Source organism: Sinohyriopsis cumingii, chromosome 17, assembly GCF_028554795.1.
Source record: "Sinohyriopsis cumingii isolate HCF-2022 chromosome 17, ASM2855479v2, whole genome shotgun sequence".
Taxonomy (NCBI): domain Eukaryota; kingdom Metazoa; phylum Mollusca; class Bivalvia; order Unionida; family Unionidae; genus Sinohyriopsis; species Sinohyriopsis cumingii.
Window position 1 is genome coordinate 10415478 of NC_142977.1, and position 20255 is coordinate 10435732.

The 20255-nt window shown below is 37.3% G+C and overlaps 1 protein-coding gene across 2 annotated transcripts in view; it reads right to left on the reverse strand.

Annotated features, from left to right (window-relative positions):
- LOC149777735 (cholesterol 7-desaturase nvd-like) overlaps window positions 1-20255 on the reverse strand; it is an 88547-nt gene that overhangs the window by 37656 nt on the left and 30636 nt on the right. For both annotated transcript variants that reach the window (XM_089938780.1, XM_089938781.1), the window contains exon 2: window positions 7594-7782. In XM_089938780.1, the coding sequence (XP_089794906.1) occupies window positions 7594-7782 (189 nt within the window). The remainder of the gene's footprint in view (window positions 1-7593; window positions 7783-20255) is intronic.

Consider the following 20255-nt stretch of genomic DNA (forward strand, 5'->3'; position numbering starts at 1 on the left):
AAAGAAGAATTACTTGAGATCGTACTTGTCCCTGTACGAAGCCACCGGACAGTTAGGAACCAACACCAGTCACGGCATTACGTACGACGATTACGCAGGAGGTTATGCTTTGTGGGCTTTCGATTTTACTCCAGACCAAGGCAGCGACGAGGGACATTTCCACCCTATAAAATCTGGCCAGATTCGTGTGGAACTTCAGTTTGCAGATCCTCTGCCAGCGACAGTGAACGTCATCCTGTATGCAGAATTTGATAATACGATAGAAATCAACAGTTTGAGAGAAGTCATCCTAGATTACTAGAAACCATGGAAAACTGTTATCTCTCTTTACCTAGTGGAGAAACTTTGGAGATGGAATGTAAGGAGACCGTAGAAAAAGAAGAAGTGATCATGATGAAATCGAGATGGCCAGAACAAGAAGCCCATTTAGTCTCCTGTTTTGCCAAACACTTGGTCGACAAAATGACGGAATTGATCAAGAAAAATTGTTATGGATGTCAAAACGATCATCCCAGTCAAATTCAACACGATAAATGCCTGATGTTGAGTCAAGAAGAAAAATTGGACGAGTATCTGGACGAAGCTTGGAGTCTCATCTCGAACAAAGACGTGTTGCACCAGTGGTATAAAGACTTGCGTGAACATTCTTGTCCACCATTAACCACTCAAGAGATCCATCGTATCGAAGCTCTCCTGAATCAGAGTGAGGAAACAGAACGAATAACCGTTTATTCCTCAGACATTTTCAAGCAAAAAGTCAGGATCGAATTGACGACGTATTATTACCTGTGAAGAAGAAGACCACAAAACAATGGATACCTGGGAACTTTATTACCTTTTGAACCACAGTTCGTATACGTCTTCTTGGAATCCCGTCGTCTGTGCTAAAGATGAACTCCCTCATCGCAAACCTAAAGACCATCAAGCTTACGTGATCAACACGGACGACAGTCATCTCCCAGGAACCCACTGGGTAGCCGTCTACTTTCCTCAAGAAGGATGTGTGGAATATTTCGATTCGTATGGATTGCCCCCTTTGGAAGACGATATCATCGACTTTATGAGAAGAAATGCTCAAACCACCCGATTCAATAATGTGAAATTACAAGGCACAGATTCCTTGGTGTGCGGACAATATTGTGTGTATTTTCTGCATCATCGCAGCCTGGGCTATTCCTTAGAACATTTAGTGACTCATTTTGATCCTCGTTCTTCTGCTAGAAACGATGTGAAAGTAGATCGATGGTTTTGTGACCATTATGCTTATCTTTTGTCTCAAGCTAGGAAACGTAGTGTCCATCAATGGCCTAATGATTTCCAACAGTGGAAATCACAATTTCATTCACAACGTTGTCAGCCCTGTTTAAAGTAGATGGTTAATTGAGAAAAAAATGTTTGTGATTTGAAAAAAATTGTTTGATGTTATAGTGTTGGATTATTGTTAAAAATGTTAGAGTTGTTGTTTAGTGTTAAGTGATTTTTGAATAAAAAATGTTGTGTTTTGAAAAAATGCTTTTGTCTTTTGTTTAGCTTATAGCTTGTTTATTCTTATAGAATGTTGAATTGATGCTCTTTCATTTCTTACTATCCCTCTCATGAACGTTGCGGCTCGAAAACCGTGTGGGGGATGTTTTCCTTCACGTCCGCGCTTTAACTTTAAGAACCGGTTTGTTCCCAGTCTAACCATCCATTGTCGACTCATCCTCCTACGAAGATGTGCTCCGAACTAGCTAAGCTCAACGAAGCCTACGTGAATTTGCATAGGGTCAGACACAGTCTGATACCGAAGCCAGAAGAAATAGAGAATGTGAGAATGTTAAAAATCACTGAAGACCTAATAGAAGAGCTCTTCAGAGAAGAAGTGAACAGGGAAAAAGAAGAATGGACAGAGAAGTACAGACTTCAGAGACAGCAGCAACAGCAGCAACAACAGCAACAGCAGCAACAACCTGAAGCTGACAGAGGCTTTGTCGATTGTCGTATCGACACCAAAGAGTTCTTCTTCTCTTTCCGAAGAAGCAGACCTATCGCCAGAAAGTCTATCCTCAGAGGACATCGCATTCTTAGAAACTAAAAAAGAATGCCATAGCAAACAAAAAAACAGCCCTTTTCAGGGCTACCCCAATACTCTAGAAAAGAAGTAACGATAGATTTGCCAATGTGTGTGTAGGTAGAGTAGTGTGAAAATAAACACTAACTCTTTATTGATAGTGAAAGTGTATGTGTTGGTGTGTTTGTGTTTGTAAGAGCTCAAGTAAGTTGGTGTGGATAGTAGATTAAAATGATATCTTTTCTTAGTGTTTGAGGTGTATATTTGGAGTTAGATTGAATTGCTTTGCGTATGTGGATAGTCAATTGAAGTGATTTATAAAAAATTTTAAAATAGTGATGGGTAGCATAAAAAGTGAGTGAGTGTTTCTTTTAGGTCCGCGCGTTGTTGTTTTTTTTTTTGGTCACGATTTAGGTAAGATCAATTTTATGTTATTAGGGGATGTTTTCCTTCACGTCCGCGCTTTCACTATAAATTGAAACTCGTTCGGCAGTCCAGCTACCCTTGTTGATTGATCAACACCAAAAATGAACACGAGACTGGAGAAACTGTTGGAGCTTCATGTGCATCTGGAATATGCCAGGCGCATATTAAATGAACTGGCCGCGGAAGCCATTGTCGAGGAGGGAAGAATAAGAGAGGAGGAAAGAAGAAACAAAGAAGAGGAGGAGAGAAGATATAAAGAAGAAGAAGAAAGAAGATATAAAGAGGAAAGAAGAAACAAAGAAGAGGAGGAAAAGGAGAGAAGAAATTTCAAAATCCCAGAGAGCGAAAATTGGGATTCTGAAGCGACATATCCTGCCTCTGCTCTCTCCCCCCAAAAGGTAAAAAGTAACTGGGGGATAAGATGTGTATGTGGCGCCAGGCCTGGAAGGTGCCACCATTAACCAGGTGTCCATGAAGTTCCAAACAAAACAGCCCTTTTCAGGGCTACCCAATACTCTAGAAAAGAAATAACTATAGATTTGCCAATGTGTGTAGGTAGAGTAGTGTGAAAATAAACACTAACTCTTTATTAATAGTGGAAGTGTATGTGTTTGTGAGTTTGTGTTTGTAAATGATGAAGTAGGTTGGTGTGAATAGTAGATTATGGGTTTCTTTATTGTTTCTTAGAGTATGTGGAGAGTATAGTTTGGGTTTGATTATATGAAATGAGAAAAGTGGGGATGTTTTCCTTCACGTCCGCACGTTGTTAGGTTATGATCTAGGTAAGATCCATTTTATGTTTTAGGGGATGTTTTCCATCACGTCCGCGCTTTTTGTATAAGAACCCACAGTATTCGTGGTTCAAACCATTCTGCAAAGAATAAAAAAGAAGATGGCTTCAAACCACCTTAACAAAATGGAAAAATTGCAAAACGTCATGGACAATTTAGGAATGTTTGAGCAAATGTTGGTTAACCTAAACGAGGATCACTACTCATATAGTCCCCATAGAGTGAAGATGGAGATAAACAATTTACGAAAAATGAAGGTAATCATCAGTGATCTGTTAAAAGAAATAAAGGAGGAAAAGGAGGATGAAGAGGAAAGGATAAGGATGAGAGAATGGAATGAAAAAATTGAAAAAGAAGAAGAAAATGAAAAGAGGAAGAAAGAAGAGGAGGAAGAGAAGAAGAAAGAAGAGGAGGAGAAGAAAAAAAAGAAAGAGAAGAAGAGTGTAGGAGATAAAATAAGAACTTGGTGGAGGAAAAGAAGAAATTAGAAGAAGAAGAAGAAGAAGAAGAAGAAGAAAACCCAAAGGCCCTTTTCAGGGCCAGCCATATTTCTCGAAAAGAGATAGTCTTTGAATTGCCTACCCCTTTTTTATTTTTTTAAAAAAAAAATCCCATGTTCCATTTCCCTTGACGCTATACAGTCCCACCCTGTTTAAATTTCTTTGACGCTATACAGTCCCCTATTCCCATGTTCAAATCCCCTTGACGCTCAACAGTCCCACGATTTTTCTCCATGTTAATTTCCCTTGACGCTATATGTTCCCACGATTTTTCTCCATGTTAAATTTCCCTTGACGCTATATGTTCCCAAGGGGGTCTGTAATGCTAATTCCCATTGACGCTATAAGATCCCCCTTAACTACTCTCGGTCGAAGTTCTACAGTTTGGAGGTATATGTGTATTGTATATGCACTCGGTCGAAGTTCTACATTTTGGAGGCATATGTGTATTGTATATGCACTCGGTCGAAGTTCTACAGTTTGGAGGTATATGTGTATTGTATATGCACTCGGAACAGTACCATTTCATCTCTGCGATTTATTGTACGTGAGGAATGCCACTCTTTAATGATAGGCTGGATGTTCTAAGACTGTTCGTGGAATTTTCATACCACATATTTTGAGAAGCATATCCAACAAGTCAGGATATGCATTTTCCATTCGAGAACGGTTGATTGTGGGGCAGGCTGGACTAATTCACATGACCTTTCCTTATCTTATTGGCAAAATGACTTGGCAACAAATAGTACAAAATACTTTTCCCCCAGAATGTATGAGTAAATAATGTTTCTGTAATATTTGGAATCTTGACGTGTCCAATTTAAAGTTCTGCAATGCTTTCAGTATAGAAGGGAATCAGAAATGCTAAGAAAATCTGTTTTACATGGTCTACAACTAAATCTACGGTCAACTAACATGGTCTAAAACTAAATCTATGGCCAACTTCCATGGTCTACAACTGAATATACGATCAACTTCCATGGTCTACAACTAAATCTATGGTCAACTTGCATGGTCTAAACATAATCTATGGTCAACTTACATGGTCTAAACTAAATCTATGGTCAACTTACATGGTCTACAACTGAATCTATGGTCAACTTACATGGTCTAAACTAAATCTACGGTCAACTTACATGGTCTACAACTAAATCTATGGTCAACTTACATGTATACAACTTAATCTATGGTCAACTTACATGGTCTAAACTAAATCAACGGTCAACTTACATGGTCTACAACTAAATATATGGTCAACTTACATAGTCTAAAACAATCTATGGTCAACTTACATGGTCTAAAACTAAATCTATGGTCAACTTACATGGTCTAAAACTAAATCTATGGTCAACTTACATGGTCTAAAACTAAATCTACGGTCAACTTAATGGTCTAAACTAAATCTATGGTCAACTTACATAGTCTAAAACAATCTATGGTCAACTTACATGGTCTAAAACTAAATCTACGGTCAACTAACATGGTCTAAAACATAATCTATGGTCAACTTACATGGTCTAAAACTAAATCCATGGTCAACTTACATGGTCAACAACTAAATCTATGGTCAACTTATATGGTCGACAATTAAATCTATGGTCAACTTATATGGTCTAAAACTAAATCTATGGTCAACTAACATGGTCTAAAACATAATCTATGGTCAACTAACATGGTCTAAAACTAAATCTACGGTCAACTAACATGGTCTGAAACTAAACCGATATTGTGAAAAGTAACGTTACTGTGCGGAAACGAAACAATTAATACACAGATGGAGGTACGATTTGCCTTTTGGCTAGGGTAGAAAACTGCATCCAAATGGATCGGACGTTCCAGCTATTAGTACTGATGTTCCCTCTCGAGTTCCACCGTATGCGATGCATAATTCAGCAGTCCCATTTCAGACTATTAAAGCAGCCCATTTCAGGCTATTGAGGCAGTCCCATTTCAGGCTACTGAGGCAGTCCCATCTCAGGCTATTGAGGAAGTCACTTTTCAGACTACTGAGGCAGTCCCATTTCAGGCTACTGAGGCAGTCCCATTTCAGGCTACTGAGGCAATCCCATTTCAGGCTACTGAGGCAGTCCCATTTCAGGCTATTGAGGAAATCCCATTTCAGGCTACTGAGGCAGTCCCATTTCAGGCTACTGTGGCAGTCCCATTTCAGGCTACTGAGGCAGTCCCATTTCAGACTACTGAGGCAGTCCCATTTCAGGCAATCGAGGCAGTCCCATTTCTGTTGACGTGTACATACACTTAATAACGTAAAATATAAGTGAACTAAATGCATACACAATATGGGTACACACCCTGTCTAACACACAATATGGGTACATACCCTGTCTAACACACAATAGGGGTATACCCTGTCTAACACACAATAGGGGTACACACCCTGTCTAATACACAACAGGGGTAAACACCCTAATACACAATAGGGGTACACAACCGATCTATTGTGTTGCTGCCCCATCTAATACAAACACAATTTATCATTCCATTCTCTGCTGAATATAGACTACTAAATAAAGTTCAACATTCACCATCACTCATTATCCCCTGTAAGTGTTTGTTTAAAATTCGATTGAAATTTTTCTTTTCCGTGGTTCATGATTACAAGTTTTGTTGTTCATTTTTTTCCTTGTGGTGTTTCAAAGCACCGCTGTCCTTGAAGTACCCACAGTTCTAATTCAACTCCAATAGTAAACCTATGCAAATACAATTATAACAAAGATCGATACCATTACGAATGCTCATGATCAAACATATATTTATCAATGTAGGAATATCATTGATCAAAGCTTGCGTAGAGATCACCATACGAAATGCTGCATTTTTTGATCTTCAAGTTTTTAAAACATGTGATTTCCATTTCATACCAAAGAGTCACAGATAATTTCAGTAATGAGTTTTCCAAACTCAAGTCTGTAAAAGGACTGAAATTCCAGCAATAAAACAATGTCTTTATTTTTTTCAATTAACTTTGATAAACTTTTAAAATATTCTTTTCAGTAAACGTTAACTTTTATTATCAATCAACCCTGGACCTGCTTTGTAGCTTCCAAACAAAATTCCTCCAGTTACACGTATTCATCGATTCATTTTATATTAAGACATATTGCAAAGATGCATTTTTCGTTTGATGCTTTACGGCACAGTAACACAAGTAGGTTATTTAATGTTGAGGCGATTGGAGTAAAGTGCCTTGCCAAAGGACACCAGTGTAGCTGAAACAGGCTCATCTACTGTAGGATTAGAACCCACATCATTTCGTTTTTGAGTCCGGCGCGCTAACCACGCGCCATTGAGGCTCCATTAAATTTTTTTAAATAAACGTGCGTTAAGTTGAGTGACAAAATACCAAGGTGGAACACACTTTTATTATGATACAAAATTAGCAAACATGTCACAATGAGCAATAACCGAGTTTTAAAAAATATTAGCTGGGAAATTTGAGATATTTTAATTGTATTTTTCTATTACCTCAATTTCAGTCAAAACGAATTAAAACATATCTGTCTAAAATGGAACTCATCCATCATTACTGTCTGTCACTAGATGGCGCAAATGTTCTATGGAATTTTCACGACGAGGTTCTCTGTTAATATAAGAATAATTTCTGACGAAAGAAAGATTAAGTCAATTCTACACATATGCCACTTGGAGAAGTATTGTATAAAAATGAATTATATTGCTGAACTCAGTATCCCTCCCCCACAGCTTACTGGCAATGGATGGGCGTATAGATGGAACATGGGTAGAGCTATATGCACCTGTAAAGAATATAGCGAAGGCATTGTATCCTCTCTCTCTCTCTCCTTACTTTTGTCAGTATATGGGATGTATGTACACTGTCCGTCGTGGCCCCTAAACCTCCAGCCGTGGAAGGGACACTCAAGGCAGTCCCCGACAACTCGTCCCCCTACGGACAGGTTGGCTCCCATGTGGGGACAGTAGGCATCCAGCACGTGTGCCTCACCTTTTTCATCCCTGAAGACGGCCAGGTTGAGTCCTGAAATAAATTACAATACTTCGTTAATAAAGGTACCCGGTTCAGCTGAGAACATCTGTATGACAACCAAGACTGAACATACCAAAGATTTCGAATTGGCATATAGTAAATAAGGGAGCTTGCAAACACGTGTTCAGTTAATCTGACATTTATAACACAAATTGTATAACATCGCATGCATATGCCACGAGATGTCTTCAACGAGAGACATACTGTAATACTGAAATTTGATATTCATATCAAATAATGTATGTGGGTTTCAGATTCTGTTTATAACATGCCCAACTTATCTTAAGTCTCTAATGTTGCTGTATGGAATTAAAAAAGTGATACGATCGTCTGGAGATCTTAATTCTATAATGTTGCTAAATGGCACTGTTAGTGTTACGACACTGAATAATTTAACATAACTCTATAATGTGCTAAATGGCACTGTTAGTGTTACGACACTGAATAATTTAACATAACTCTATAATGTGCTAAATGGCACTGCTAGTGTTACGACACTGAATAATTTAACATAACTCTATAACGTGCTTAATGGCACTGCTAAAGTGTTACGACACTGAATAATTTAACATAACTCTATAATGTGCTAAAGGGCACTATTAAAGTGTTACGACACTGTGAATAATTTAACATAACTCTATAATGTGCTAAATGGCACTGTTAGTGTTACGACACTGAATAATTTAACATAACTCTATAATGTGCTAAATGGCACTGCTAGTGTTACGACACTGAATAATTTAACATAACTCTATAATGTGCTTAATGGCACTGCTAAAGTGTTACGACACTGAATAATTTAACATAACTCTATAATGTGCTAAAGGGCACTATTAAAGTGTTACGACACTGTGAATAATTTAACATAACTCTATAATGTGCTAAATGGCACTGTTAGTGTTACGACACTGAATAATTTAACATAACTCTATAATGTGCTAAATGGCACTGCTAGTGTTACGACACTGAATAATTTAACATAACTCTATAACGTGCTTAATGGCACTGCTAAAGTGTTACGACACTGAATAATTTAACATAACTCTATAATGTGCTAAATGGCACTGCTAGTGTTACGAAACTGTGAATAATTTAACATAACTCTATAATGTGCTAAATGGCACTCTTAAAGTGTTACAACACTGAATAATTTAACATAACTCTATAATGTGCTTAATGGCACTGCTAAAGTGTTACGACACTGAATAATTTAACATAACTCTATAATGTGCTTAATGGCACTGCTAGTGTTACGAAACTGTGAATAATTTAACATAACTCTTTAATGTGCTAAATGGCACTCTTAAAGTGTTACAACACTGAATAATTTAACATAACTCTATAATGTGCTTAATGGCACTGCTAAAGTGTTACGACACTGAATAATTTAACATAACTCCATAATGTGCTAAATGGCACTTGTATTGGACGTTTGGGCCGTGTTTGGTATTGCATGACGTAAAATATTGTATTTGACCCTCAATAGCTTATTGTGCAAATGTGACAAACTAAAAACCACGCAAGTATGATTTTTAAGTTTTGTTGTGTGCGGTAATTAGATGATTGGCGTGAATTATTTGTAGTGTTTGCGCGTTTAAGAATCTTCCAACTGTTTTCATGAGGTCCATGGGAATGGGGAAAATATGGACTTTTAAGCCACGCTCACACTAGCGTTTCATGCTTTCGGAATCACAAGCCAGCCATACAGGAACTCATCGCATTTCAATCTATAAATTATTGACCAATACAAATATTATTACTTTTGCATGTTTAGAAGGAAGAAAAAGTTTAGTCAAAGAAAATTGTGTGGAAAAATAAATCTGAAAAGAATAAAACATTTTTTTAAAGTAAAGATATAAAAGATTGCAACAATGCTTTAGAAAAGATGCAGGTTTACTGATTACATTTAATAATGATAACGTGGAAATAAGTAATAGTTTCCAAAGGAAAATAGTTATAACTGTACAAGAAGAAGAAATAATTTTCATACACACATATACATGCACACACGCATGACACAAACACATCTGTATAATCATAACAAAAGCTATGATGTACAATGTTGCTCAAGAATTTGAAGTATATCTTTAATTATCTCTATACTTCTTCTTATCTTGGATGGTATTCTTTGTTCAACGGTGGAAATAAAGATTATGTATCTCTCTATTTTGACAGTGCTGGCCGCCTAAGCTACACTCCCTGTTCTTTCATCTCCGTTTGGGTGCCACATTTTCACTCCCTATTTTTACGTCTCCTTCTAAACTTGTTAGTTTCAGTATCAAAGTTAAGGACTCTCCCTCATATATGAATTCATCCACGCATGTTTATGACACTATTTCTATATTGGCTGTATAGATTCTACATTTTTCTGAGCACTCTCTTTAATACAAGAGACCGCTCCGGTGGCCTAAGTGATTAGAGCGTCCGCCTCGGATGCAAGAGGTCGCGGGTTTGAACCCTGGCCGAGTCATACTTGAGACTTACAAAAATGGTACCAACAGCTGCCTCACTAGGTGCTCAGCATTAAGAGGTTGGTGTTAGGAATGGTCAGCCTGGTGTCATGATAATGTGACTGGGTGGGGATATCATGCTACATGTCTGTGGCATGATACCCTTGTGTTAGACATCACTATAAACTGCCACAGTGCTGACATCGGAGCCATATGACTGAAAAATTGTTGAGGCTACGTTGTAAATTCCAAATCACACACATATACACTTTAACAGAAGTAAACTTACAGGTAAACTCATCAGGTAAACTTACTCTGGTTGATACTTTATAAAGACATGGCTATAGAGGGGTACATGAATATGACTTATTGTTTCCTCATTTTGTGTTTATGAATGTATAATCAGGCGTACTTCAATTACCTGTAATTTTGTTTCTACCTCTCGTGTCAGTTTCACCTTCTAAACACTGGAAAAGGGTCAAATATTGGAACGTCGTTATACAATTTAACAGGAGCTGAGATGTCCTTGACTTGTTATGAAATCTGAGCTTACAATTGCCACTGTATTTACCGGATACATATAAAGGACATTCTATTTGTAACTATTTTTCGCTGCAGCGGGTGATGGCACAACTTTTCGAGTACATGTTGTCGAGAAAAAGCGGCAAGGTTTTATCCATGAAACCCATATCGTTCACATGACGGTTATGCAACCTGATGAAAAATTATATGTCGTACCTATTATATAAATTTCTTGGTTTAAAAATTGTAATACTTGGATCTTCTCATTTTCGTCTGACAAAAACGGTTGTCGTGAGGTTCAAAACACGCGATAGCTATGCACGTCAAGTTTTATGCATCGTGAAGAGGCCATCACTTTTGTTGAGACGATTGAAACTTTTACTGAAACCAATAATAATGATGTGGAAAATACTCAGTGCTCTCAAGGAAGCAACCTGAAATTTACTTTCTCCTGGAACGGCACGCGCCTCGCTAGTGACCTTTTCCCGCCTACTGACACTGACCTCCGAGTTAGCGACCTGATTATTGCATCTTATGGTGTGGACAAGGGTCAAGCTTCATCAAGATATCTAGAGGAATCAAAATCTCATCGGCGTATTAATGAACGAGGCCCACTGTTGTGACATTGACCTTATATATATATATATATATATATATATATATATATATATATATATATATATATATATATATATATATATATATATATATATATATATATATATAACACGCAGGACACAGGAGTATCATTAAAATGAAAATGTTTTTAATGCTTCAAATCAGTACATGGAAAAAGTCAACGATTTCTATTTTCCCCTGCCCTGACTGACCTTGAGAACGTGGGCGTGCCTTTGACATGTTGCCATTGTTGTTATGGGGTTTAACACCATTTGGCAGCACAAAATAGGCTATACATGGCAGCCAGTAGAAGTGGTGGAGGAAGAACCCGGGAAGAACCTACTGGCAAACTTTCTCGCATACCAACATTGGCCGGTCCCAAGACTCGACCCCATGAAGATTGCAGTGATCCGTAACGGTGAGGGCTTTATACCACTCAGCCACTCGGGGCTCTGCCATGGGATGTGATACTGTCACGTTATGGTTCATAACTAGTTAAGCATTATAAAATGTTTTCAGTTGTTCAGAGTTGTATTCCGGGCAAAGGATACAAGTCCTATTTGAATTCTTCTTCGGTGCGACCTTCACCTTCAAGCAGGATGTATGGTTAGGCCGTGCAGCAACCGTCCATCCGTGATATACAATTTCTAAAAATTTCATTAAAATATCGTAAGTTGTTGAAACTGTTGTACTATGAACAAGGATGCAAGTCAAAGAATGGCCTTTTATTTCCATCGCCATATCCATAACCTTGAGATAGGGCCATGGCTACGGTACGAGAAACGTTTAATATTTTTGATATGTTCTTGCGCAAAGTTTCATTAAAGTATTTTCATTAGTTCAACATTATATTCCATTCCGTACAGGGATACAAATCAGAAAATTAAATGTTCCCTTACCATGACACTGACCTTTCAGGCATGAAAGGCGTGGCTATGGTACAAGACTGACAGTCCCGTCATGATGTATACTTTGGCAATGTTTGCTGAACAGTATATCCAACTGTTACAATGCAGTTATCTCCAACTGTTACAATGCTATGTGTAAGGCAAGCAAATGTGAACAGACGGACAGGTGGTTTTTGGTTTGGTTGGTTTTAGCTGCACTGTCTGCACTTCATATGCGTAGGAAACGGGCGTCAAGTGCCGAGGTATAAGTTAGTACCTAACCTAAGATTAAAAGTTCGACGATCTACTAAACTAAAGCGTCCCTAGCAACACGCCATTGCAAAGTTCACCCGACTTCAGACAGACGTGTAAAGTCCTCGCGTGTTTTAATGTATTATACTTTTATCTTCCATCATGCCGAGTTAGTTACTCTTTGCAAACGTAATATTTATATATGTATTCCTACACACGCAATTGCGATGAGTCGTAATCCACGGGTTGCGGTTTCGATACCCGCCTAGACCAGCATAGATGAGCTGCTCTAATGTCTCCAGGGAAAAACACTTAGCTCTATTTTCTCTGCGCGATATAGCCAAAATGCGTTTAAAATGAGGTTAAAATTAACAAGACAAACTCAGACGTGGCATACTGTACTGGCAGGTCATGATCTACGCCAATGTTGTACCTATAATTTCAAGCTTAAAGCTTAGATCTTAATATACCCAAGCATAATACGACAGCAGATCTGGGATTACCAAGTTTGCCATTATATACGGCTTAATCCATATTACTTATTTTGTACTTTTGTTAGATGACGATACCGCAATGTACTCAACTATTGTGAACAGCGCATTTCAATTTCCAGTGATGAAATATGGACGCTTATTAAAATCTTCATTGAGCATGCGCATAAAATATACGCTTAATGAGTGAAACATAATGGACAGGTACACGGTGAATTAATTTTTTCATGCACTTGTAGCAGCCTGCAAATTTTCGTCCGAATATGGTTTGATTTTTGTGGTTGGGGGCTCTCATCAGATAACATTAACTTCTGAGTGGCATATGTCAGGTGACGCTGTTTGCGTTTGCAACCAGCACCATGTCGAGAATGTTGGCATACCTCTATATTACTTTCATGTACTGTGGCTGAAATTTATTTGGATACTGTACATGCGGAAATCGTACATGATCATGACATTTGTGATTTGTGATCTTCAAACTACCGTTTTCCTCGATCATTATTTTTCTTTCTTTCTTTCTTCTTGTCCTTCTTTGCACAAAACCAGCTTTACTCATCCGTATTTCTAATTTTGTCCCGTCTTTCTTCCAGTTTATAACTTCCTATCTAATTCTATCATATGTGCTATGTTATCTGCAATCAGACATCTAATGGTACTCGAATATAAATTACTGAACACGAGATGTGTATATTCTTGGAAGGACACTGAAAGGTGGAGTCGTACATTTTAAGGAAATTTTGCACAACGTGCAAACAGCGTATATCAAATGAGGATGCTGCAGATCAACCTTTATTGATTAAACTTTCATATTTCTTAATTTCAAGCAATTATAGATCCCATATTTCAGTCAAAAGTAATAAACAAGTTATTAAAGTCAAAATCAAACGTAGCAAGCCAACGACGATACTCCACTACGCTCCTTTATCATCCGTAGCTGCCTGTGCCGAGATTTCCTAGTTGTTTCAGACGTAAGTGGTAACAAAATGTCACCAAAAACAATGCAACTATCTCCTACACAATGAAAGTGCCTCATCAGAGGTTGTGGTTGGAAGAGAAACTCTGATTGGCTCAGTCAGACAGCGTGAAAGGTCATGTAGGGTCACAATGGTCGGAAAAATGTGCTCGTTGTTGCTGTAATCGCGTAAGCGTCCAAAGGTGATGTAGAAACGTACCGGATTACCGCCAGTAGCTTGCCACGATGGTCAAAAGTAATAACGCCTTAACGCATTTATTCGATGACTAAACAACGTTTACAAGCATCTTCAAGAGCAGTATGAGAAAAAAAAATAATTCATTTAAATATACCGTTTCCGGTGTGACGTATTTCTGACAGCGATAAATTGTTGAAAACGTAAACATGCAACCCACTCCATAATTCACCACAAACAATAGGCTTCCGATAGGCTGATGGGTGACTAATAAGCAAATTTAGAAAATTATTAAAAGAGAACATGCCGGCTGCAAACAGGTAATTTTATCTGGGAATGGCTGTCTTTTTCTAGTCTTCTTGGTTTTAACCGCTTGGTTTCAATGTTCTAAGGCGGCGTAGCCAGTAAGATTCCTTATGACTTGTTGCGGATGCTGTTGCATCCGCAACAAGTCATAGTCATGTAAAGTTTTACAAATATAACGGTTTGTCTGTTTTATTTGATTGTCTTGTCTATGTACTGAATCTGCCTTTGAAAAAGACTCATTAAGAGTCTAAAGCGCTTAGACTAGTTAGATACTAGTTTTGTACTGTTCGTAGTCAGTTTATTACTTGCTGGATCCAGTGCACTTGAAAGGACTGTTATTCGCCATATGATTTGTATTCTTTATATATATATATATATATATATATATATATATATATATATATATATATATATATATATATACACACACACACCGGCACCGATTATTTTTCTCACCCAACATTATTCCACTGAAATTAAAATAAATCTGAATTTTTACAATATAGTTAGCAAACTCAACACCTACAGTATTAATCATACACTATTACTGCCTCTCACTCTTTAAATGAAGGTCTACAGGACTTGTACTCTTTTATGAAAATCTGAATTTTATCTAAGCAGAAACTATGTTTATATTGCGCTTATAAAAAAATAAAAAAATAAAAAAGTCAATTGTTAGGTGCTGAAGGTAACGGGATATTGGTTAAAAAGACATCGCATTAAAACGAATATATTAAAGTGGACAGTGGGGTTACCTGTCGACCCTAAGCACACAAGTTCTACCCATTAGAAAATAGAAACTTAAAACATTGGATGCTACTGTATTGTCACACTCAGTCGTGGTATGTCATATGAAAATAACAATAAGAAAGTAATATAACTGAAACGGATAACATTTCACTTTCATCAGTTCTAATATGGAAAAGGTTCTATAGCAGGCAACGGTGAGATGCAGTACAGTACAGGCTACACTGATTTAAGGAAGTGTTTATTAACTGAGGAGATTTCTAATTCACGATTTCTTGGAATATATATTTTCTTCTTGGAAATATGGTAAGTGTTGCTGATACTAGTGGAATGATACGCTACACTGAAAGCTTGTCCATTACCGTGTGGACTGGCGAATTAATAACTCTGTTAAGTGCAAGAGTTTTCAAATATTTGCAACTGTTTGATTCAACTGGATCGGATTGGGGGTGTTTCACCAGGTCTGAAGAACGCACGTCTGATCTAACACACTTCTAGTTCTTGCCAGCATTGCGGTAGCTCTAGATATAGTTTGGATTTTTATAGCCAGTGATGTGTACTCTCGGTGTATCTGGAAGTCTACCAAACAGCTCGACTTCGTGAGCGTGAGTCTCTCTAATGTTTTGTATGGCGTGTTATACAAGTTGGAGAGACCATAAGTTGCTTTATGAGAGGAAATCTTTTCTACTTTGCACCTGTTGTTGTTGTTTAATTTTATAACAACTCCATGAGGCACAGAAGAAGACAACAAGGATTTCGTTTTAAAAGTAGTTCCTAGCGCGTGGACACCGTGACTGAGACAACCGGGATGAGATAATGAAAGTAAGGTTAGCAAATCAGGTAGATTACACTGTCGCAAGGATGAGAAAATGTTGTCAGGGAAAGTAGTTCCAGCCGAGGGCGTGAATATATTGTCAGGTTCAAGTAGTTCCAGACGCGGACGTAACGATAGTGTTAAGGCAAATATTAGTTCCGTCCGAAAGCGTGAACATCATTTTTAAAGACCATTACAAGTTCAGCTTTGGTAGACAAAAACCTGTCGAACATTTATGATGCAAGTGGTAAAGAAGGACTGAAACTGATTTAGTGACAGTAACGACAAAGGATGTGCTTTCTATTACAATTAAGGTCATATTATGGCAATGACATTTTAGAAGAAAATGAAAATTCCAACAATGTGAATTACATGCGACTGTGGCCTTGAACAGATTTTAAAGGAAAAATTATGTATATAATAGCCATTTTGAAATTTCCTCAAGTCTGTGATTGTCATTACATTTTCTAATGACTTCATGACATAATGACTGAATGACGTATCTTCGCTAACAATAACATACATAAACGTTTCAGGTTAGTGAAACCAAACGTCTCTTTCAACTGTTTCGTTATATATGAATAACATTAAAAATAAAACTGCAGGTACTTCATTTCATTGTGAATGGTACTGCAACACCTGCAATTTCAGAGTAATACTTCCTATATTGATAAGTATTTGGCAAATGAACGTGCGAAAATAAGAATATCAACACGTCAGGTCATTAAATAACACTCGAAGACATTTAAACAATAAATGAAATAACTGCACATTCTATTTTTAGTTCAATTCCCGCAACTCTAATGAAAAACAACAACACCCAGACAAACCTGAAGTCAATCGATTTCAATTATCTGCAACTTTTTCTCGCGTGCTGCTTGGTAATTATTGTGATGATATGAAGTTATTATGACGCAATAATCCCAACTGTTATGAATTGGTCGAATTTTCTGTAATCTGATTGGAAATAAACGGTTACGTGATATTGATTAAGAATATTTTTACAAATACATCGGTAAATTCTGCTTGCTACTTTTGGTTCACTGTTTCTGGTAGTTTTCTGTGAAGCTTTATCTATACCAACCCTTTACACCATGCTAATAAAATAACAAGCCCCACCAATCCACCTCCGTGATTTCTGACTACAATTTGCAATTCCGATTAAAATCGTCCATTAGAAGCTAAAACAGTGTAAATGCACAGCAATTCCTGCACTCCAACACTCGCCCCGTTTGCCAAAGAAAGCACATGGCAGGCTTTACAAGCCAATTTTAAGAAAGTACTACATTTTACTTCGACAATATATTCCACCAGCTGTTGAGATCTACTTGCAACAAGTACAAAGGCTTTTTCTTTTCTTTAACCTGAGTTTCGAAAGATTTGCCAATGTAAGGGATAATAAAAAAACAAGGTTATCGCTCCTGCTAGCAAATCAAGCGTTATCATAACAAATTCATCAATATTATCGTCAAAATGTCATCGCTAAATAAAAGAAACTTAAGTTTCAAAATGAAACTGACCCAGACATCGTAGCGATATGGCTGAAACTTAAAAAATTCAAACAAACAATAAAAAAAAACGTAATAATTAAAGTCCACTTTTTCCTGGTTTGAGTTTTTTTTTAACGCATTTCTTGGTGGCACTGGTGGTGCAGTAGACACTACTTAAGATATCTGATGACGTAGAATGCTCAGCACAATGATGGCTATAAAGTGAGTTTACTTGAAAGGATTTACGTTCCTTGTTTTGTTTATTCTATATTGATGGCTATAAAGTGAGTTTACTTGAAAGGATTTACGTTCCTTGTTTTGTTTATTCTACATTGATGGCTATAAAGTGAGTTTACTTGAAAGGATTTACATTCTTTGTTTTGTTATTCTACATTCTAACGTGAATTTTTGTGTGGCCTTGGCAAGATTGTAAACAAGTCCGGTAGCAGACGCTGTATCCAATTTTCGAGTGTCACTTATTTCGGTTTGCAGTCAACACGAACTGACATCCGATTTTTACCATCGTTTTCAAACACGATTGTCAAGCGATTTCAAACTGTTACTTTCAAAAGTTTATTGCTATATTTAAATCACTAATTTTATTTCGTAAAATGTGGACCGTATGTCGTTCATTATTACGTTCATACAAAAGTATATGGTTGATACATAACAGCATATTTCAATATCTCACTATGAAATACACAGTGAAGTCCAAGAATAGTATCATCTGAACAATAGAAAATACAGAAAATAAAAAATAAAAATATACCTATTACATTTGAATAAACAATTTCTTCGTGGATGCGACACATATAAAATAAGTTTATGTTGCGTGTTTTGGTCATTTTATATAAATAAGACAGGAATCGGTTACAGGCATTCCGCTTGCGACTAATAAACATGTATGTAAACAAAAAAATCAAACAAACTACATAGAAAGCTAGCTAGTTAACTAACCTGCAAACTGATATAATTCAGTGTCAATAAACATACTCCATAGGTTTAGTCTAAAGGATATGTTCAATTGTCACTGAAATAATAGTACGTTACGAACCAGAAATGAAATAAAGAGAACTGCTATGGTTGTCCATGTCTTGTTAAAAATTTTCATGTCTTGTTAAGGCTGTTCGTGTCTTGTTAAGGTTGTTTGTGTCTTGTTAAGGTTGTTCGTGTCTTGTTAAGGTTGTTCATGTCTTGTTAGGGTTGTTCGTGTCTTGTTAAGGTTGTTAGTGTCTTAAGGTTGTTCGTGTCTTGTTAAGATTGTTCGTGTTTTGTTAAGGTTGCTCATGTCTTAAGGTTGTTCGTGTCTTGTTTAAGTTGTTCATCTGTGGTTAAGGTCGTTCGTGTCTTGTTAAGGTTGTTCTTGTCTTGTTAAGGTTGTTCATGTCTTGTAAATATTGTTCGTATCTTGTTAAGGTTGTTCATGTCTTGTTAAGGTTGTTCGTATCTTGTTAAGGTTGTTAGTGTCTTATTAAGGTTGTTCATGTCTTGTTATAGTTGTTATTTATGACTGCCTGCATACAGTAACTTGGAGACGTAAGAGTGTTTGCCAAAGGAGAAAATATTAATACCTGCCTGGTAATTTTTTAACGGAATTTTTAATACCAATTAAAATATCCAGGAAATGCGAGCAAAATGCACTTTTCAATGATATATTAAGTCAGACGACCCAGGCTGACACGGGTGGGTATCGAACCCGCTATTCTTGTATCAAACGCGTGACGCTGTACCAACTGAGCTACTGTGGCTTCCAAAGGAATAAGCTGAGTAACTTTTGGTGTATGTAGAATCTTTACAACTATCTATATTTCTCTTCTAAAATAATTCCCGTTCCTCAGGGAAACGGTATTCATCGCCTATTCTGTTTTTATTGTATTTTAAAAACACAACCTCTCCGAATAAGGTGTATCGTCCCTTCGGCATGTCTATGGGTTACGCTACTGCGACACTTTGTTATGCTGCGCCACGGCAAGTAAGGTAATCTGCCTCGCCCAAGAACACACGCTGAAAGCCGGGAATCGAACCCACACTCTTTTGGTCACGAGTCAAACGCATTAACCACTGAGCCACCGCAGTTAACATAAGAAACGTATCAGAACAAAATGCATGCTTGGAACCTCATGCATGATTAAGAGCTAGTAGGTCAACATACTATGAAACTAGATTACACTGTATCAATTAAGGTAAACAACAGTAGTAAATCAATTAATCAATTAATACTGTAAAGAATGTTGCAAAAGAACCGAATCTGACATTCGTCTGAAGTTTATTTGTATTTTAAATAGTACAGCTTTACTGTGCCAATGAAATGTTAGCTTGAAGCGACTTAATGTACAAACCCACTTGTAAAGTACACAATATCATATCAGAATGGACAAGCTAGAAGTAGATAACTGCTGTCCTTTAAAAAAAGAAATATGTGTGTGTGTGTGTGTGTGTGTGTGTGTGTGATCTAGATTTTTGACGTAGCCTCAACAATTTTTCAGTCATATCGCTACGATGTCTACAGTGTGACAGTTTGTAGTGATGTCAAGCACTGGGGCATCACGCCGCAGACATGTTGCATCATGTATCACCCAGTCTCATTATCCTGACACCGGACCGACCAGTCCTAACACTAACCTCTTAATGCTGACATGTTAGTATCATTTTTATAAACCTTTGGTATGACTCGGCGGGGATTGGAACCCGCGACCTTCTGCATGAGAGGCGGACGCTCTAACCACTAGGCAACGGGAG